This window comes from Electrophorus electricus, chromosome 25 (genome assembly GCF_013358815.1).
Source record: "Electrophorus electricus isolate fEleEle1 chromosome 25, fEleEle1.pri, whole genome shotgun sequence".
NCBI classification, from domain to species: Eukaryota; Metazoa; Chordata; class Actinopteri; order Gymnotiformes; family Gymnotidae; genus Electrophorus; species Electrophorus electricus.
In genome coordinates this window covers 4,293,272-4,315,999 of record NC_049559.1, presented here as the reverse complement: position 1 = coordinate 4,315,999, position 22,728 = coordinate 4,293,272, and the positions used below count along the sequence as shown (strand labels likewise).

At 42.6% G+C, this 22,728-nt stretch overlaps 2 protein-coding genes across 2 annotated transcripts in view; both read right to left on the bottom strand.

Moving 5' to 3' along the window:
- Positions 1-11,103, bottom strand: part of cavin2a (caveolae associated protein 2a) — a 12,684-nt gene extending 1,581 nt beyond the window's left edge. Inside the window, exons 1-2 of the mRNA XM_027006832.2 lie at positions 10,119-11,103; positions 1-234 (exon numbers count right to left, since the gene is read on the bottom strand). The exon at positions 1-234 is cut by the window's left edge and continues 1,581 nt beyond it. Of these exons, the coding sequence (XP_026862633.2) occupies positions 1-234; positions 10,119-10,961 (1,077 nt within the window). The 5' untranslated portion in view covers positions 10,962-11,103. The remainder of the gene's footprint in view (positions 235-10,118) is intronic.
- A 4,297-nt stretch (positions 11,104-15,400) lies between these two features.
- Positions 15,401-22,728, bottom strand: part of tmeff2a (transmembrane protein with EGF-like and two follistatin-like domains 2a) — a 71,458-nt gene continuing 64,130 nt past the window's right edge. Inside the window, 6 exon segments of the mRNA XM_027006793.2 lie at positions 15,401-15,840; positions 17,959-18,068; positions 18,070-18,121; positions 20,127-20,250; positions 20,418-20,477; positions 20,941-21,089. Coding sequence (XP_026862594.2) covers positions 15,744-15,840; positions 17,959-18,068; positions 18,070-18,121; positions 20,127-20,250; positions 20,418-20,477; positions 20,941-21,089 — 592 coding nt within the window. The 3' untranslated portion in view covers positions 15,401-15,743.

Genomic DNA, 22,728 nt, shown 5'->3' with positions numbered 1-22,728 from the left:
CTCATCGTGGACCTCCACAAGGTGCTCCATGTTGCCCTCTGCTGTGGGGCTTGCTGCTCCCTCATCCTCATCAGAGGATAGGCTGATGGTCTGTAGGCCTTCCTCATGGGAGACACCGGCAGCCATAGCATGAGTAGAGGCAGGCATCTCATCCTGAACGGGTGGTGAGGTGATATTTGAAAGCTCTGCTGTGGAATCCTTAGTTAACAGCGTGGTGGGGATCTCATTATCCTCCTGAAGGGATATAAACACAGACAGATGTCCACATCAGGGTTTACGGACATTTAATTAGAAACCACAGAATCACATACTGCTGCCAGTGAGAAAGTTGAAGAAATAAAGTTCCAAGAGAAATTAAATTCCCATTACAGTTCACCTTGCAGAAATATGTAGTTCTCTGTAGGTTTTACAGAACTACATAATTTTTTTAATCATCTCCTATAAACTGTCTTAACATTTGTGGTCATCTCTCCTCAAAAATGATTTCTTGGTCTTAGTAAGCACAACCAGTACAGAGAGCGTAGCAGCTGATCCAGAATATTCCCTATAGCATATCTCAATACTGTAACTAAACACACTGAACCACAAGTTACTTTTGGAACTTCTCACAAGGTGCGTAAATATGTTCTGTTATGACATGTCTAACTGTTACAATAGATCTGGGTGGGTGTTTCCACAAGTCCCTGCTGAAGAAGTCATGTAAATTAGTCACTTCAGGGCTAGAAGGCACTGCCGTTTCTTTTGCTGGGCTGAAGTTGATTAAACACAGCTTTGGGATTGGCTTTGACTTGCATGGTATTATTGTACATAAGAGGCATTTATGTGTGTGAAAGGTGCAAAACGTTAAAATCCACTTCCTAAGCCCAGCTGGGAGAGCGCTGCGATATACTGAAGTGTTCTTACAGATTTACTCTCTCATCATATACAGCACACTACTGCAGGCCAGCAGGCCACATAGGCTTGCCAAACGTTTGCTGAAGTGTGTGCATGTTTTTGCATTTGTGGCACAGTTTCATTGCAGGCAAGTCCGACTGACTTTTGGTTATGATGCAAACTAAATCATGCCTTAACCACAGAGATCCATTGCTGCATTACTAAGAGCTGGGGACACCAGACATGCCTCCTGTCATTAAATATTAGAGAGAGAGAGTGTGATGTAGGTTGTGCCTGTAACAGGAATATCTTAAAGAGTTTCTGATGAGTCTTCAGTTTCACACAGCTTGACCAATTCTATCATGCACACATAAATACAGAAGTATCATTTGTCACCCTGAAGTTGAAAAATACCATGAATTGCATGCAAGGACATGGGAGGTATTCTGTAGGATCTGTCCTGAGGATAGGGAGGAACTGAATGGGGCAAAAAAGAAATCACCGTAAATGGACACACACACACACACACACACACACACACACACACACACACACACACACACACACACACACACACACACACACACACGTATATACCACATCTAATAATTATGTAGCTCTGTGTTTATTGCACTTTTGGCTGTATTTATATGACATCTAACCTTCTCTGACAGTGTTCCAAGTTTGCAGGCTATTGCTAAGCCAAGGTCTTCCTGGTTTTAAACAACTTTAAATAAAGTGAGGTCAAGGGCATCATGTGCTATAGCATGTATGAGGTGATATTATTGTGCAGAGTCCAGAGTAAAGGATGTAATCTGTTATTAGCATTTTACACAGTCCCTCAGCTCTGAAAATCCTTTCAAAATGAAAAGAGAAGAATCTTGCCCTTGCCTTTCCACTTCTTCTGTCACCTTACTGATGTTCGGAACCAAAGACAAGAACTGTGTCACTGTGGACAAACCCCTGTACATATTCCTCTATAGGCTGTTACATCCTGTTACATCACCTCAAACCTTACAGGATTTCTTTCCTGTTCCTTATTTAAATTAAAACATTTGATATTCTGATACTCTCCTAGACATATATAACAATATTTCTTTTTTAAACCTGCAGTGCAGAATCAAAGACACAAACTTCTTTTACGTACGGTTTTAGTTTATTCATTTCATGCAGTTGCTTATTTTGCGGACTTGAAAATGATATGTGGGGAAGAAGTTTAAAGGGCTTTTCAGTTCTCTGGAGCTCCGTGAAAGCTGTTCGTGAATGAAACGAAACATTCCCCTGGGCTCCAGTCCTGTCCAAACCAGTGTGCATTCTTGGTTAACCAGTTTTTCCCTGCCACTGCTGGCATCCCCATAAAGAGACAAAAAGACACTCCTTACACTTATTACACCGCACAGAACCTGAGCACAGAGCCGAGGCTTGCTGTTGTCAAACTGTTTAAATAACTTAGGAAGGATTGTACTTAGTTGGACTTGTGAGTCTGGCACAAATGTGTTGGAGAAAGAAAGGCAGAGAGAATGAGAGAGAGAGAGAGAGAGAGAGAGAGAGAGTGAGAGTGAGAGAGAGAGAGAGAGAGAGCAAAGGGGGGGGGGTAGGTATTAAGTGTTACATACTACACAATAGCAGGCTGACTCCAAACTAAACTCAGGGTCAAGAATCAGCTTTAGAGTGTGAGGGTGGAGATACAGTAAATCCAGTTTTTATATCACTAATTGAATACAACTGCCAGCTACCCCTTTCAGTCTAACAGCCTCAATATGGATGATATATTTGACTGACTGTTATATTAATGGATGCCCTGCTGAATTTTTTGCTGCATGAAATATACAGCAAAAATATCTAAGCATTTTGCAATTAAACTTTTACAGTTTAACCAAGTACACAGCAGAATGGGAGGCTTTGCAGAAAAATAGAGGAATGAGAGAAAGAGAGAGAGAGAGAGAGAGAGAGAGAGAAGCAGATGGACAGAGAGAGTCTCTTTGAAAACACTCACATGCTCGTACCTGTGGTTCAGTGTGTAATCAGAACCTAGATAATTTATGCACCCTATTGTAGGCACCTCAGACCTATTAGAGTGGAAACATCACAGAAGAGGAAGATAGAGAGTGGTGTGTGTGTGTGTGTGTGTGTGTGTGTGTGTGTGTGTGTTTGGCCCTGGGTGTCTGTTTTTATGTGTATCCAGAGAGAAGCACAAGGAAGACAAATGCAAAAACCTTTGAAATCAAAGGAAGGTTCACAGGCATATCACATCCTGGGAGTATGTACAGAGTGAGACTTCCAAACAAACACCACAGAACTCAACATACCTTTATGCAACTGTTGAGAGAATCTTATTCAAAAGATTATTAGCAAATTCAAGTTAGAGCCTGTTATGCATCTCTCTGTATCACAGATCTGAATATGCTGTTGCAATAAAAGATAACCCAGACAGAGAAGCTCTTCTTATAGAAAACCTTGACCTCTTTCACATTAAAATTGGATTTTTAAAAATATTATCCATTAAGTCTGTATTTGTATAGTTTATAATAATATAGATTACAGTCAGGAGACAGTCAGATGGTGGCACATTCTGCTTCTGTACTCCCTCACAATAGATCGGAAATGAAACATATGAGATATAGAACCTCTGCTTTTATTTGAAGGTACGTACATCTATGTTAGATACGTAGGAAGCACATCCTCACAGTCTTTTTTTTTTACCACCCTCCCCCCTCTCAGAACTGTGTATCATTAGGTGAACTCATCCATGGAAAGCAGGCTAGCATGCCTCTACCTGTGTACATTTTACTTGGAAAACGAAATGTTTTCTTCTGCATGTGTTTTGACTAATCAGTGAGGGTAAACCCTTGGTCTGTGTGTGTGTGCGTGTGTGTGTGGAATAACACTTTGTTAAACCTGTAACCACTTAAAGGAACTGTTCTGTTAGTGGACGTCTCAAAAGAGCAAAGACAACCATGCACTTTGGAAGTACCCAGTTATTTTTGAGATTAGAGAGAAAGTACAATGGAAACTTAACATGCGATATGTCAGGCTGTCTGACAGCCACCATGTTCCACACATACGGAAGAAGACACAAGCCCTCCCATTGTCTACAAGAAAGGAGCATTTCTGAGTCAACTGCTCAAATGATAAACAATCAATGCACACACAATTTTAAGTTTTAATACATAAAACGAACCCATAAACACATGAGCACACAGCAGATTAAAAGGTGCACATACGTGTTCTCATCATTCATCCATTAGCTATGGATGGAGGGAGTAAAGAGGCTCACTGGCCCCTTTCCCAGACGAGAAACCCCGAACAACCATGACCAGCTGGCCAGAACACACAGTTCAGGGAGATGCTGTGTGAATCTGCCACCAAAGCAGAGGCTCTTTCTCCTGCGGGTTTCTACGGTCACTACACGGGACTGAGCGGCCTGACCAGAGTATTTAACCACTGTAATCATCTAAACACTGTTGGAGCATTGTTGCAGCTTTTATGGCATCTTCATAGTGCCTCAACAAAGATGTAGACAGGAAAGGTAGCAGTTCTCATTATGGTGTTAGTTTATTTCTATATTAGGCATCCATGGAATGTTATTTAGCTAGTTCTAGCTGTTAATACAGACTTGACTTGATCATTTAGATTTATTATAGTGTAAAATAGACATTGTGCATTAGATATATTGTAGATGTCCTATACTGTTTTTATTTGTTCATTCACAAATCTCTCTCTACATGCCTGTATGAAATGCATGATTCTACTCCCCATGGTAATTACAATGCCTCATACCACCTGTGTGACTATGGCTGTGTGTGCTTCCTCTTTCTCCACTGAAGGATTAAAAGTAAAGTTCTCCTTAGACCCATTCTCTTCTGGCCAATCCAGACGCATGGTAGTCAAGAGTCTAAATCACACCAGCTATACCTCAAATGCTGATGACAACAGGAAGACCATGTCATACTTAAAACTTACTATATAAGTTTACTAAAGCTGTAAATATACAGCTTTGGTGTGAGATAACAAAACTGAGGCTGCTCTTATAGTCCACAACACTTACCACTAATTCATAGACAAATGTTCCCCAGACTATGCAAATTCATGGATTGAGTGAACTCCAGACCACCATGTTTCCAGCCCTCTGCAATAGCACGTCCAGTATTCATCTCCTACACCTCTACTTTTATAAATGCACCATGAATAAATTATGCACAGCTGGACACAGTCAATCTTCATGTTTAGCCTGGAACTTTCTGTGCTGATAACTTTGTGTGAAGCTGTTGAAAGGCCTGAGATAAGAACTGGAGAGAGAGAGAGAGAGAGAGAGAGAGAGAGAGAGAGAGAGATGAAGGGTGGAGAGGTGGAGAGTTGACAAACCTGAACTGGCAGAGTGAGACTGAATAGGCCCTAGCAGAGGCAGCAGTGTCGATTTGTCTGATTCGGTTTTCTTTGCTATTGTTCTGCCTGTTTCCCTTTGATCCTCGGCAGGTTCCTCAGGTCCTCTGCTCTCTTTGCCTTCGCCTGTTTGACGTGTAGTACTCTAATCTCCACAATTTCATTCAACCCTCTCTTACTCTAACTTCCTCCCTCAGGGGACTGGACCCTTGTTTGGCCTTAGAGTTCCAGGACAAAGATATGGATGATAACAGTGAGAAGACGCAGCAAAACCGTTGGGCGACTCTGAGAGATCGCGTATCCTAGTGCTTGCAAGCCCCCTGTGAAACCACCTCTCATTGGTCCCATCTGTGTATTCGAGCAAGCACTGCCTAACTGCTAACCTCAGAGCAGATCAAAACAAGCAAACGGTTCCGACATTCCTCTTCCTTCGTCTAATTTCCAGTGCGATCACAGTTATGTGTCTTGATAAAGACTGTGAGTTGGTAAACACTATCCTTCCAGTTACAGTAAAATCCCAAGTGTAACATATTGTTGTTTTAACGGTCTGATTAAGTTAGTTATATTGGATGTGTATTGTGCTTGATGTTACAAAAAAGTAATGGAACTCTAATTCTTCTAGCAGAGGAAACAAAATACCTCAAAATAAATGTCTTTTTATAGTAAAGCAGAAGGAATTTTGCTAATCCTACCTGTGAAAGAGTGCGTACTGTTGCTCGGTGCTTTGTTTTGTCAGCTCATGTGTTTTTGTATGCAGTGATTAGCTTGAACATATTTTGGTAGAGCCTGCATGGATGCACAGGACATACCATAAACACTGGCTATTGGAGGACTTCCTTTCATCATATATGGAGTCTTCAGTGTTTCCATAGTACATTTCCTTCTCATGGAGGAAGTTTCTATTCATAAAGTTACCAATGGCGTGGTGATAATTAGGTGGTCAACTTACCACAGTGGTAAAATTCACTTGTGTCCTAGGTGAAAGCTAGCCAACATAGACATGTAAATAAGGCTATACATATTAAAGGCCCAATACAAGCAACAGAAAGCTGATTAATACCAATCAATGAACTAGTGGTATGCTGAAAACTGCTAATTTCATTAAAAATTGTAACTTTCACTAGGACTGGAAAGTTAGTTTTCTAAATCATGACAGAGCAGAAAACATCTCTCTCCTCAGTCTATATCTGTTCATAGATACACCTATATGATATTTCTTATGGCAAAAATTTCGTGGCATTCTGAGATCCTGTTCAGGTGAGTCAGTTTTCTCTTTGTACTCCTATATCGGCTTCTTTCCGGGAAATTTACCGTCAGACAAGTTCAGGTGATATTTTTCGAGAAGCGGTTCTATCAACCTATGGCTCCCTAACAATGAGGAAAAGTGTGGTAGGACTATATGTCACTCAAATGGTAAAATGTGCCACATTTATTTAATCCACATGGTCCATTATCAGATGAAAAACTATGTTCTAGTTATAATGTGGTGGGAATGAAGAACGCAGATTACCGTCTACTTTTCAAGATATGACCCCTTTTCCAACCAAATTCTATGCAGCATCTAACAGGAGTACTACTACTTTACACAAAATATTTAAAATAGACAGCTCCAGAATCCTCTATTGCAGAAGAATGTTTTTAATCCATGTATTCCAACAACACAGGTTTGGTATGAACCTGATACCAAAATACTAAGATGTTTACAAACCAGTTTTACAGGAGTGTAGGGTTTAGCATTCTGCAGTAAAGGGCCTTCTCACATATGCTGGACTGCTGAGGAAAGGACATGTTGTTTGCATGGATAACATTTATAAATCTGCTGAGTTGTTCTTGAGTCTGAATTGTGGGAGGTTGTTGGTGGCCATACTGGCTGGCACTGTAAGGGACCTGTGTTGCGAAACTATTTGGCACTTAATGGTTTAAAGTAATCTGAATGCTATGAAAAGTAATCAGATTGTTTTAGTTTAATATTGTAACCCTTTGGATTATGTTATATACACATTTTTAATAGGTAATCAGTAATCCGTAATGGCATCCTATCATGTTTACTGGTAATGCATAATGTATAAAGTACTGGCCGTGGAACAGACCGGCATGCAGGGATTCTTCTGGAGCTGGCAAGGACATGGTAGAAGCGCCCTGGCCAAGATGCACAGAAGCACAACATGGAAATAGTCTACTCCCGGCTATGAGAACTAATCACAAAAACGATACCATAGGAAGAGCAAGGAGTGCAAAAACATGTGCAGTTCTCTAAAATTCCCCTAATCCCAAAGAAAACAGCAGTCAGGCAACTAGAACTTGTGAGAATTTTTAATTAGAGCCTTAGGAGAGAAGAAGAGAAAATAGTCACTTAAACCTTTTTGCTGCACCTGGTGTGACATGGCACAAATAGGAGAACGCATACAAGCTACCATTAAACCACACTTGGAACAGCTGCTTGTGGTAACAGGAGACACACCCCACCGATAACAGTTTCTACTTCTTACACGCCCACACACATACACACACACATGCAAATCAACATCTAGGGATGTGCTACAGCCTGCTTCTTAAAGGTGTGGATGAACTAGCAAGATGTTAAATGGACAAATGAACTTTTAACTTGTTAGCTGTATCAATACATGGGATTTGTAACTATAGCTAACTGTAACTTTAACTGATTAATAATCAGATGAATATTAATTGCAGCTTTAGGAATGAGCAGCTTTAGGAACGAGCTTTAACAGTGAGTTGCTCCATGGTAGCAGATGAAATAATTTGGTTCCACCACATACGATTACAATAAGATGAAATCCCTTTCACCCATTCTGCTCCTCATCACAACAACACAGCCACTGAGCAAGGCAGCATGTTCATCACACCTATTCACCTTTTCCTCATACATTTTAGCTCCACCTTCCATCCACTGTACGTCAGAGTGAAGAATGGTGAGCTTCAGAAAGGTGCAGCAGACCTGACCACATTGAATAAATGATAGATATGACAGGTCGTGCATGTTACACTATTTTTATGTTGCATGTGTGTTAATATGCCAGCCAGTGATGGAGCGCACATCTCTGGGGGCACTTATAGACACTAACAGACAGGTGGCTGTGGAGACACCTGTATTGACCAAAACCCCTCCAGAGGCCTACTGAATTAAACCAGCCCATCACTGATAAACACTGTGATGTTGGTTTGAAGCGCTATTATCAACCTGTCATCTGCGCCAACAAAATAAAAGCTTGAACATATTGAATGGGCAATGCCAATAAACCAGGTGGTTGGCAAAGGATTTAAATCCAAATTATACAAATGACCTCTGCTATTCTCTGTACTATATTGTTTTTTAAAACGCACATCACAAAACTCTTGAAATGGTACATGGGCTCAGTCACCTCCATGTGGATCCTTTATGACCAGGAAGTGTTCCGCAATGCAAATAATCGAGCCCGTGTTGTTCTTGCTACGTGTCCCTACAAGCTCTAAGGTGGCTGAATGGATGCAGTTAACTCTACACACTCCAGGGCTTCACCTGCTCTCATAGATCTGCATGGGTGTCATGTACCACACCCATGTATCTCTCCTCCTCCAGGTCAATGTCTGAAGTGTATAAACGCTGTACATTTACAGCATTCAGCATGATTGCCATTTTAAAACATTGAAATCCATGATTCAGCATGCAAAACATTCTAAATGTGAACTGAAACAAAGGGGTTAGAATTAGAATTAGAATTAACAAGGGGGTTAGAATTAGAAATCTAAGGAAGAATGCTCCATTCTCTTTCAAGTCTCTTATCTCTGAAGGCTGACAGAGATTTATTAGGGTCTCCACTGATCTTTAAGCATCTTTTTAGCAACTGAACTATGATATCACATTCGGTGTACAGGAGTAAGCAGTCAGGCAACTCCAGAATGATGCAAGCGCCATGTAAGGCAACAGTGTGGCGTCCCAAAAGCCTCTCCCTACCTGTGCCTGTGAAAATTACCTGCTCAAAATGTCTCCATGTGTGCCTGCAGGTGAAAGATACAGCATGCTAGTGTGCTATTGGCTACTGGGTAGCTCTGGGCCAATCAGATAAGAAGGGACTAAGGACTGAAAAAAAAAACAGCAGCTCCGAAAGAGCTGCTTAAGTCAACACACCCCGCCCTGTAGATCAGCCAACCGGCAGGCAATCTCCTGCTCCCAGCACTGAGTTTGCCGAGCAGGAATAATAGTCCGGGCGAAACACAGTGTTCCGCTTCTCAGGACTACAAAGATTAGCCAAGGCAAACACACAGAGAGCTACTGAGCTGGTTCCGCCAGCATGCTCGAACACAGCAGTACTGTGAATGGAAGGAGTTTTAATCTAAGTTGGGTGGAAGAAAGTCAATCGGTGTAATATAAACACACCAGAGCTGTTCCTCACTGTGGGGGGAAGTGAAGATAATGAATGTGAGAACTACGTGGAGTCTCCAAGATTACTCTCTGACACTATAATCACATACATTCTCACTCATTCTCTCTCTCTCTCTCTCTCTCTCTCTCTCTCTCTCTCTCTCTTTCTCTCTCTCTCTCTCTCTCTCTCTCTCACAAACACATTTTCACTATCTTCAACACAAGCTCAATCTTCACCATCTGCTTTTGTTCACATGCATGCTTGTACTTGGTTGATTAATGTGCATGCTTGAACGTGCACATGTGCCTTTTCTTCCTGAGACATCGCCACTATCCTTGATCAGAGCTATTCTGAATAGGATAGATTAACATAAAAAGATACCAAAAACACTACCTGCTTTCTTTCAATTGCAGGTTATGGGTGCAATTATGTTTTGTCAGTCATATATTTAATGTGTCTTTATACCTTTCTATAATTATGCCCCTTCAGGCATTCACTTACCTGGAAGATGATCACTTTAAAGTGGTTCCTCTTGAGCAAGTTGGCATGGTTGGCCTCCAACCGCTTAACCTGCGTGCTCTGCCTCTCCAGCCGCTCCCGCACCTCCTTGACGTAGCCACTAGTCTTGCGAGATCGCTCCAGGAGTTTGGCCACACTGTTGGCCGTGGATGTGTGACTCTTGGCCAGGCGGATCACGTCTCCCTGAACGCCACGCACCACACCCTCCAGCTCCACCTGCCGTTTCTCCATCCGTCGTTGGTTGTCCTGCACGGCCTCGATCATCGCCACTAGCTGGTCAAGCAGTGCCACGACTGTGATGGCACTCACCTGGCCGCCAGTAGGGCTACCGGTGTTTTTGGATCCTCGGCGTGTCAGGGTGTGAATGGGCGATGATGGGGCCGAGCCACGGCCGAAGCTGGGAATGAGAATGTCTTGGGCTTCCACCTCCAGCTCAGAGGAAGCATCAGTGCTGGCTAGACCAGGAATGATGGTGGAGATGCGGTTGGAGTTGGCTGGCAGAGTGGCGGACTTGCGGTTGGTGCTGGCTTGCCCAGGAAGGATGGTGGAGCTCCGGTTGGAGCTGACAGGACCAGGTAGGGTAGTGACGCTGGGGGACTCGGAGATGGCGTGCTCATTTAGGATAGTGGAGCAGGGCTCGGAGCTGACTGCCCCATGCAGAGTAGTGGTGCTGGGGGACTCGGAGCTGGCGTGCTCAGGTAAGGTAGTGGAGCAGGGCTCGGAGCTGGTGGGCCCAGGCAGGGTAGAAGTGCTGTCAGGCTCAGAGCTGGCGGGCCCAGACAGTGTGGCTGTACTGCGGTCGGCGTGAGCTGAGTCTTCGCCCATCCTGTTGAAGGTCTGGTGCAGGGTCTTCTTTGGAAAGATTTTGTAAGGTAAGGTTTCAGATAGTGGTATGATGGATCTCGCTGCAGGGTCTATAAACCTCTTTGCTTGATTTCAGACGGTCACCCGCACACGTGTACACACTTCTCTACCTCCTGGTTCTCTGGAGCACAACAACATTCCCAACAGTCCTCTTAAACTCCCCACACGCCCAGGGGAGGAGCCCGGTTGCCTTGGTAGCTAGCTCAGCCTATTAGTGTAATGTAAGATGGAGGGTCAGTGATATCTTTGTGGTGTATCTGTGTGTGTGTGTGTGTGTGTGTGTGTGTGTGAGTGTGTGTGTGTGTGTGTGTGTGTGTGTGTGTGTGTAAAAGAGACAGGCCTTAAAATCATGCAATTGTGATTTTACAGTATAACATAATGAAGCTGTGATTGCTAGAAGATTAAAACAATTGATGTATAATATGTATGAGAACAAATCAATCATTGTGTGTGTGTGTTCCATTTTTTACTCTCACCCATTTTGTCTCATATTGGGTTTTTTGGCATCTTCTGTCCTTTAGCCTAGAGAGAACACTGACATTTGGACAGTGGATAAAATGTTTAAACAGTGAGCTCATCTTTGCCCCTGGCACCATGCCAGATTTAGCCTCCATCTCACACACACTCAAACACACTGTAACTGTCTGATCACACACATTCATCCATACTGTGAAACTGATCAGTGTTAAATGGGATAGAAAGTGACTGACATATTGTGCCTAACAACACAAAAGAATACTGTAATTATACACCTATAGATTACAACTCTGGTATATATAATATACTACTGGTGATGAGGTGCAGTGTGTGCTTTTTATAACATGGGTGGGGAGTGCATGCCAAGGTTGTAATGACTCATTTTGTAATGAGTGTTTATACAATTACATGACACAAGAACTCACACACAAACACACATACACACATTGTTTATTCTGTAACTAAACCAAAAAAAAAAAAAAAAGTTATTTAAGATTGGAGATGTCTTGCTATAAAAAGGTCCCAGGGAACATATCTTACATGTACATATACGCATGCACATTCACTCCCCCCCCCCCCCCCCCCCAACACCCACCAAGTCACACCTAGAGACACACCTAGTTATGTAATTCTTGTCATTATTGTTTTTTTCAGTGTATGCCAGTATGGATTGCTTTTCTTTTTGTCCTACAGAAAGCAGTCTGCTATAGTTTTCATGGCACTTTGGACATCGTTGCAGGACGCTCCCTGCTGGCCAAAAGTAGCCACTGCAGCTAAGGTCTGTCCTTTTGATTTACTGCCACTAACATACACTTTTCACATGAAATGCAATGTAGTTTTTAATATAGTGTCATATTGGCACCCAGCCAAGCACACGCACTCTTTCACCAATCACAGCTCCCAATCACTTCCCCGATCCTAATAACCCACTTGCTAATTATTGCACTCACCTGTAACTCATTTCACTGTTCCCTGTTTTGCCCCACGGGACCCCTCTGTCCAGTGCTTCACATTAGCTTACACTGACACTAATGCTTGGCTGTCATCTCTGTTTCCCAGGAGGACACGTTTCCTTTGTTAAGTTGCTATTGTGCTTTATTGAGAAGCAGCATACTTCTGATCCCTGACGCCTCTCTCCTCAGTCATCATGTCACGTATTCTCTCTGCACGGTGGTGACAGTATCCCAGAATAATATCCCACAATACTATCTCACAGTAATGATGAGGCTTTACAAGTGTATAGTGCTCAGTGTAGTAATATCCTAAAGAATGTAAGTGACTCTGTCAGCTCAAGGGGTGAGGTGAGGAACTGGTTTGGCTTTCTGATTAAAGTTGACACATCCTGATTTATAATGTATTGCTTCTGGTCTTTGCCCTTTTGAAGGGCATGTCTAGGTTGATTTGGCACAGTGTCTAAGACAATGTGGAAGACACTCTGGTGCAGTGGTAAGCTAATGTCTATCTACCACAACTGTAATGCAAATGATCTATTACAGAAGACAAACAGAGGCATTCTGATGCATATCTGTGTACAGAATGGAAAACAACATATTATAAATATAGGTCAAGAAGTTGGACTCATAAATGCATTTTTTAAAATGAAAAACAAAATTGCTTTGTGTAACATTTGCAATTTCTCCACATCTGATGAGGAAAGTATATGTCTCAGTTAAGCAATACTATGTAAATGAAAAAAGGCAGTTTTAGTAATATTACATATGTGAGTATCAAATGAGAATTGAGTCAATATTAACACCAGTTTTGTTTTTTTTTTTTTTTACAACAGCTTTGGGTGTTAATGAAAAGACTATTAGGTAATTTGCTTAGCAAGTTAGTTGCTATCCAGTTTATATCCTTTAAGGAGTCCTCAGTTTTGTTAATTGTATGGGCATCATTAGAATTAGCATATATATTTTGGATTAAGCATCGTCAGTTTACCAATGGAAGATAAGATGCCATGCTTATGATTAATTGTATCTAATGGTAGCATATATAATGAGTATAATATGGGACCAAGTTCTGATCCTTGTGGGACACCATGTTTTACTTTTGAGAGCTGAGAGTTGGCATGCACAAATGTAAAGCCTTACAAATTCTCTCATACCGCTCTTAAACTAGTAAGTATAATGTTATTGCTATTTCAATACAGGGTTGTACAGTCCTCATACTTTTTTGGGAGTTTATTTACACTCCAAACTAATTGTTCTAATACATAGAAGTACATTGAAAGTGTCAATGGCAATAGGTGATTCATAAGTTTTGGTAGAGATTGTGTCATGTTTATTCAGGGAATGCGCTTTAAAATGTCCTGATTTTATTTCGACACCAGTCTCAGTTCCACCTTTTCTTAAAGTTGCGCTACATCTAGTGAGGGTGGCACCACCTCCTGCCACTGACTGTAGACTATTGTCTTCTTTGTCCTGTTTACACATATCACTGAACTGTTATTTTAGTGCTTCTCCGCCCGAGGAAAATTCCAGCATGTACAGAAACATGTCACCACAGAGCCACCAGTGAGCATGTGAAACTGTCGTTCAGCTCGGAGGGCCAGGCTGCTTTTTAACCTTACTGTTACATCACCTCTATTGGAAAACACTTTGGTTAAGGTGTTGTTGTGTTTTCTATATAATAAAGCCCAATAACAACAATGGCTTCTGAAATAAAATAAAATAATTACATTTAGAATGCCGTAATGATGTTTTACCAGTAGCATCAACAATATATATACAAATGCTGTTAATGCTACAGTGCTATTAAAAAAGAACATTGCCTTAGAGAGGAAAACACCTGGTTATGAGAAAATATCTGTCATTACAAAAGACTGTTCATCTGTCATTACCAGAGAATATTCATATTATAACTTTCTCAAGTACTGTGTTGATATTGTCTAAAGTAAGTTCTCTGAAGATGTGTTCAAATGTACATTAATATGTTTCGTTGTGGATCCTAAAAATTTGCTAAATTCGAGCTTCACTGTAGAGGGAGCAATTCTCCAAAGTTACCCCTCACAGTCTCGTTATGGCATTCTCTCCTTCTCAGGATGTTAGAGTTATATTTTCAGAGAATTTCAGCTGGCTTAAACATAAATAAACCTTGCTGAACTGTTTAAAATCATTACACACAAAATGGTGGCTCAGGGAAAGCTGTTGTTATTAAAAACTTCCATATATTTTCCATACACTATAATATGTATGTATTACCTTATGTAATACTCAGCTATTTGTTTATTCAGTTAAGTAAACAACAACAATGAAAAAAATTATTTGAGATTGGCAGACACTTCTGGAACAAAGATCCCGGGCTGCATCTCTCTCTCTCTCTCTCTCTCTCTCTCTCTCTCTCTCTCACACACACGCTACAGGCTCTCTGCTGATTGGTGCCAATAGGAATCTCTCAGTGATACAAGAATACTAATCAAGTGATTAGAACACTAATGTACTGCTTCACTGATGATCTAACCAAAACTGTCCAGGAAGTGATAACACAGGTTGATGTGTTGATCATGTTGAAGGCATGTTCGAGATTTCAGACAGCTTTTGAGACTTTACAGCTACAACACCGTGTACAAGGGCTTCTGTACACGGTGTTGTAGCTGTAAAGTCTCAAAAGCTGTTTCAGTCTCAAAGCTACTCTCCTTGTTGGAAAAGACCCTCCAAGTTGCTATGAAGACAGGATATGAAGTTTTTTAAAAATTTTGTTTTGTTTTTGTATGAATACACCACCTGGTAGTCAGAATAGGTGTAGCGTTCATAAAATATGTTCCATCATCATATCAGACTGGGATATGTAATTGTTGTGATATTATCATTAGGAAAAAGAACATAAAAATATTCTAAAACATGTTATTCTCCAGAGGTAATGTGTTATTGAGTAATGGGATCCATCCATACAGCATAAAAACACATCAACATTTTATGTCTGTTTTTGTGATATAAATTATTTATTTACATTTACAGAAAAAGACCCCATCAAGACAAACAAAGAAACTATTGGAAATATTACCCATACATAATCAAATAACAGGACTTGTCCTAATGTGGTCTCCTACGATCCTCTCTGTTTGTGTCCTGTGCCACAGGTGCAAGGCATCGCGTGTTGTTCCCCTCGTCCTCCCCCTCCTTCCCCCTCCCCTCTGTCTAGTGGTCCAGTCCGGTGCACCCCCCACCCCCCGAGAGCAAGGTGGGAGCAGCCATTTTGCATCTCTGTTCTCTACATTCTGCGGTTCCCCCGGATCACCCGGTTCCCATGGTTCTGTAGCCCCAACACTTAGATGAGGCGGGTGGAGGCGCGAAGGGTGTTCTCAGAGTTGTAGTGCGTGACGTTTTGCTTTTGACGGTTGATTCGGTTAGTCCGTGGGCACTTCCTGTGCAGAAAGGAAATGAAGAAAACAAGTGTTGACATGTTAACAATTTGAGGTTCTTCAGTGAGTGTTTATATTCTAAATTATGTATGATTTCAGAATATTTGCTTGTGTACTAGAGCTGATTATTACAGATGCTAATCCTGCACTGTCACCTAGTGGTATAATTATGAAAAGACAATAAGTAAAAGGTGCAAAAATGATGACTGCTTACTACATATTAATCCTGTGTGCTTCATTAATAATACTGGTAATATTGGTAATACAGGTATATAGCAAATGCTATATACAGATATTTAGAGGTATTGCATATACTCTAGCTCTGTTGAGGGATTACCTTGTTTTTGCATTTATTAAAAACCTTCTCACCCATATACTACAGACAATGTTAGACTAATATTATAATTATTCATTTATTAGTTTCAATTATTAAAGCTCTACAGCACATGAAGCCAAGGCTCCAGACACCTTTGGCTATTCATTCACTCATTCATTCATGCAATACCACTGTGTGTATTTAGTTAGTTTAAGCAAAAAAAGAAAGAATTTAAAGAATTGTTTGCAGGCTATCATCGCTACTTGCTCTAAAATTATTGGTCTCCCACTTAGGAAGTTGTGTGTGTTCCACAAACAACAAACAGTAACGAAAGGACATTAATGACCCCTCCCATGTCCTCAGTTCTGTTGCCCTTTTAGCACCGTTGCTGCTGCCCATAACAAAACTTATTTGTTAGAATTGATCATTTATTGGTTCGTTTTTTATATGCATGTGTATGTATGTGTAGCTTTTGTCTTCAAATACTTGAAAGCCCAATTATTAATTGCCCCTCAAAACAAAGTTGATTCAGTTCAGTTCAATCCAATGCATTTTCGCATTACATGAAGTAAGCATGCAAACTTCAACACGACTCCTATCTCACCTGTTCCCCAGCTCTAGCACATCAGCATCTGGCATATTAATACAGCAGCTAGCAGGGGCTGGTGCTGAAGACTTGAGAACAAGTTTGATGGTTTTTATATTAAGAGTCACTTACAAGTACATTTTGTCCCCTAATGTTTGTGTGCCACCTTTGCTGTGTTTGTCAGGAGCTCTCTCAGGGTTAGTGGAGACATCGTATGTCCTGGCCACACATTAGTGGAGTCATGGGATTCAGCACAGAGGAATTTAACTTTTTCCTACAGGTGGCTAGTTAGCCTGACTGACGGTAAATACGACCACACATATGGGTATCTCCATTTGGGAAATATGTACCAGTCATGCTGGGCATTGTTGATCTAGCAGGTGATCTGCAGTTATGCAGTGCAGCGCTATACAGCGCAGTTCTATACAGTAGTAATCAGCGCAGTGCTAGACAGGGCTACATAGTCCAGTGCCAGTGTTACAGAGCACAGTGCTCGACAGTGTGACACAGCGCAGTCTATACATGGTCTATGCCGTGGCTGTGGTGTGGCTGTTTTGTGCAATGCCAGAGCAGTGATAATATACTCCAAACTCATGTTAAAATGTGGATGTTCTACCTGACTTTTCATTCTTTAATTTGCAGGTTTTGTTTAAACCCAAGCTGACCTTGCCTTGGCCAATCTGTCAACAGATGGACAGGTTCACCGGGGACTGACCAGGTGCACCAGATGGCCAGTGCAATATGGCCTTCATCCAGCCAGTGAATTGAGCTGAGTTAGTACTCCCCCTGCTGGTCCTCTTCTGCATAGGCCATGTGTCTTGGAGTCCACGGCATTCATTTGGAAGGTGATTGAGAAGTGGGGGGGGGGATTTAAGTTGACTTTAATCAGTGTACGGGCACCTCTGTCGGCTGACCTTTAGCTGTTCCAGCAGCCACCTGCCGCTTGTAAATCCACTCCCACTAAAGATCACACTGTGGCTCCGCTGTGTGTGTGTGTATGTGTGTTTAAGCACACATCCTTGCTCACTGCTGTTTTGAAAAAATGTAAACCCAATTTTTTTTTAGAATAGCACTGTAGTGCCCATGTTCCCTTAAAATGGGATTCTCTGTGTGAGTGTGTGGATATGTTGTGTGTGTCTGTGTGCGTGTGTGCATATATAGGTATGTGAGAGTGCGCTGTGTATGTAGGCGTGAGCGTGTGTTTATTCGTGTGTCTCACCGGGTGATACAGAGCACCACCACACAGATTATGGCCACTTGCAGGGCCCCAATGATGGAGGCAATGAGGACGTAGCGGAGTTTTCCCGGAGCCTGGCAACCAACGTACAGCAACATTGTACTCTTTAGTGTCACACTGGGGGCCAATGAAGCCTGAGTGACAGCTGCATGGACCAAGAAGGAAACAACAACAGGGTGTTATTCCACTAATCTTAACAAAGAGTCTAATGAACAAATGCAGATTGTGTGATTGTGTGTGTGTGTGTGTGTGTTGAAGAGGGGCATATATGTATGTATGAATGAGCATGTTCCTCTGCAAACCTAGCATCCTTTCTTGGCTCCCTCAGATCTAAACACACATGCGCACAAGCACACACACACACGCACGCACGCACGCACGCACGCACACACCTCTGTTGGGTCCTTTTTGAGAAACATCTGCTGAGTGTTTTTATTGCATCTTCCATCTCTCTCTCTCTTCCTCACTCTACCTTTATCTCTCCCTCTCTCTCTTCCATCTGTCTTTCTCACTTTTGCCATCTCTCTGTTTCCCACCCTCTCTCTATCCACTTCTCTCTACTCCATCTGGCTCTTTCTATCTCTTTCACTCTCTTTCTCCATATGTCTCTCTCTTCCATCTCTGTCTCTTTCTCTCTCTCTCTTTTCCATCTCACTCTCTTGCTCCATATGCTCCTTCTCTCGTATATTAAGGTTTTCAGTAATCTGGGTCACTGAATTTGTGTAACATTAGTGAATCAAAGCGATTGTGCTCAACGTACTGCTGGCAGTGTAATCTTGAAGCAGAGAAATTCCGCCGTACTTAAAATCTTTCCGTGTGATTCACGCTTACAACGTCATCAACCTTGTTAAGGTCACGTGATGTGCAGAAGTGTGAATTGGTGTGAAACCGCTTGGGGGAAAAGATGTTACGATGGCATTGTAAGTAGATAATAAGTGCTGTGGCATGCCCTGTCCTGGGGCTCAGGGATTGTTATCTCAGCTTGACACAGACAGTCTCCTTTACTCCTCTTTCAAGCCAAACGCCTTCTCTCTCCGATGGATGCGCACTGTTGTCCTCAGAGGAGGGCCCTGTCCTTTAGATGTTGGTAGACAGTTCAGTCCTGATCAGAAGGCTTACCCTTCTATACTGAGCTGTGAGCTGGGTGATACTCAGGAGGTTGCTGAACAAACGTCACGTTCCTGCACATTTTCGAACCCTGCAGCGCACTATGACAAACACATGTACCTGAAGGAATACAACTACGCCATCTCTTTATCTCCCAGTCTCTCTCCCTCTCGCTCTGTCTCTCCCCCTGGCTTTTGCTCTGCCTCTGCATGCAACCCCCCCTCATCTCTGAGCTGCCAAACTCTCTTTTAAATCACTCTCCTGCTATCTCATTTCCTTACTTACTCATTCCATTTTTCTATTTTATTTTGTTTACCCCCCCCCCCCGACTCTGACGCAACAGAGTGGAAGACTATAAGATGGAAGTAAAATGAACTAGAGAACAGACTCTTATTGTTTGACAGGTGGCCATGAATCCACAGAGTGCCACTGATCAGCAGCTGGGTCAGCACTGACCCGCAGAAACGTGCACTCGCGATTCCTACTCCCGGTTGGCCGCACACCACCACAAGCATTGTGGAAAATAAACCCAGGCAGGCCTTAAATGTGCTGGCTGTAAAAATATCACCAAAATGTCACATGCTTGGAAAATGAAAGGTAATAAAATATTTTTGCTTTACTTTTGGGCCTTGGCTCTGAGCTACCATATGTGAGAAACCCAGCTGCTGAGAAACAGCTATACACAGGCATTTTAAAATGTGGGGTTGGTAAAGAAACTCACTTCATGCAGAAATAAAGAGGTGTGTAAAGGGGTGGTGTAGCGGATGCCGTGTCTGTCGGACTATCTTCTGTTTGGCACCTTTGTGATGCGTAAACAGAATGAATTTGTTTAGGGTGCAGTCGTGGCAATGCTGTGACTAGGTTCATCTAACTCCATTAGTTCTTTTGTTCTCTGTAATGTCACTGTTAAAAGTAAACAGCAGGGGGAGCCCAAGATCTGTAGTCAGACTTTAGACTAAGAAGTTGAGTTGCTCCTGAAATTTGTGTGTGTGTGTGTGTGTGTGTGTGTGTGTGTGTGTGTGTGTGTATGTGTGTGCGGGTACCTGCACGATGGTATTGAGAGCATGTTGGGATATTCACAGTCTCCATGTACGCAATAGTTCTTGTAATGCTCTGGACAAGGGATGTAAAGTCCTCGTGCCACCTCTGACACCTCGGGCTTCTCCTCTGCAAGACACACAGACACACACACACACACACACAAGCACAAGATCATTATAAACAGACTGAGAGGAAATGAAACCTGAAAAAGTGATCTCAGAATGGTTCTTCAGACTAATGCACACACACACACACACACACACGTGCATGCACATACACACACACACACTCACCTGGGTAGTCTGCCCTGACGTAGTGTCCATCCCCAGGACTAGTTCCTGTTATCATGTCACCTTATGGTTAAAACAAAGTCAAAGGTTAAAAATGAATTTAAACAGTAATTTAGTCATTTAAATAGTAATTTAGTCATTAAACTCAATGAAATTGTCCTGCACTCAGCATCTGTGCTGCACCTGGTATTCAACTGACATGGGTGAAGTTACTGTACTCATTAACTTGGTTTTTGCTAATACAGTACATTTAACCAACTGTCCTTCCACAGCTGGTGGCTACTGAGTAATAGAATTTGAAATTGCTTTTAAATAATGTGTCTGTTTCTACAACCAAATTGCAACTTTATGTGATCTTAGGAAGGGTGTATGTGAGTGAAGGAAGGGTGTGTGGGGGTGAGGGAGTGAGGGAAGGGTGTGGGAGTGAGGAGGAGGGTGTGGGAGTTGAGGAGGGGAGTATGGGAGTGACTGAAGGGTGTGGGAGTTGAGGAGGGGTGTGTGGGAGTGAGGAGGAAAGTGTGCTCACCCTGACAGTGGCCCAAGAACTTGACTTCGATTCGCTCCTGCCTCTGACAGGACGCCTCCTTCACCTGACATGGGTTGTCATAGGAACGGCCGTCCGAGGCGCACACTGGGTTGAAGCTTATGTGGGAGCAGTCGATGTTGCACACACACCTGTGGTCACATACTGAAGTTAGTCCTACTTTACTGTCTTCTGGCTGGCAGTTTGAGGATGAAACTGAACTTCAGTGCTGAAACATGTTAGTTCACCGTGAAAAGTCAGGATCGTCAATTCCTTGTAGGACAGCTTTAAATAACCAATGCTGAGGTATCAGAGTAGCATTAGAAGTTTAGTTTAAAATGAAAGTTTGGTCACACAACTTGTACACTGCTTATGCAGTTAATGGTTTCAGACATCCAGCTCAACAGTGTGACTGAGAGAGGCAGCTTCTCTAGCAGGCTTTTTCATGTCTGAACTAATATCTCAGATGTTCGTATAAATGCCTTTACAAATAAACAGCGGTGGTCCTGAAAGGCGTTTGCTTCCACAAATGAGACGTGCATCTGTTTGAGCAAACGTTTTCCCCAGCTCCACGACAGCGCAAAACAGTAACTTTCACAGGACACTTGCCTTAGGGAGACGGCAAAGCATTGTAGGAAGTCATTTAGCTTTTTGCCATACATGTTCCTATAGTGCACTGGGGTGGACAAGAATGCACATGAATTAACACAGCACACAGCAGTAGCACAGGTCTTATGAGGCCATCATTTGTGATTAGTAGGGAGCAGTGGTTTAGCAACCCGACGGTGTCTTCACTGGCATGACTTATGAGTTCCACGGGCTTTGATGTCTCTCCGCGTGTTCTAGCGGCTATTCTGACTCACACCTTCGTTAGTTGGAATGCAGTCCTAATGAGCTTTCGAATTTGTATATTGTAAAAACATGATCAAAGAAACAGAGAGAGAAGAGGGGAAGCAACCTACGTTAGATGACAACAGCTGCTTTCTGGCGGGGTTTTCTGCGGGATCGGAAGCGATCTGAGGGAACGGGTGTGTTTGCAGCTCAGTAAACCTGGGCGTGCATCCGGGTTGTCTCTTCTTCCAGTGCGTATAATTAAATGGCTGAAAAGGGCCACGGAATGCACGCAAGCGTGAGAGACAATAGCGCACCTCGGTGTGTGACAACGCGCTGGTCCGCCTCCCTCCGGGAGCGACCTGCGTCTGCCCGAGCTCCGAGTGCAGCTTTGTGCACTCTGCACGTCTGTGTTTGTGTGGGGCGTGCTGTGTGTGCGTGACCCTGTTTAAGGCAGCGAGCATGTTCAGCAAAAATGACTACAAAACTGGCGTCCCCGGACACTTCCCGCCGAATAGCGCTGAAATGTCGATGCTGTAATTATAAATCTGTCATTTTTACGCCCTTTTCTCTCCTTTTTTCTTGTCCCCTTCTCGTGTCTCAAAGCTCTTATCTGAGCAAAAAGAGGTGGACTGTTTTCTGTGCTTTTGGATGGCAAAAATTAGCATAAATGCACATGGAGTAGGAAAACCACACAGGAGAAGAAAGAGACGTGATTATTTTTTCCCCGCTACTCTGTTGGAAAGTCAACTCAAGGGCAGACCCAACTGTGTGTGTGCGTGTTTAAGACGAGGGCATAGATTTGCATGTGGATGGGACGAACATGTCCCTACCAATATTTTTAGGACAGAACTGTCCCTAGCAGTATTTGAGCGAACTCGTTCACATTATCTTTGGACTGAAGTCAGATAATTCTCATGTGTCCTCCCAGAGGTTATATCTCCAGGACAACCAAGTCAG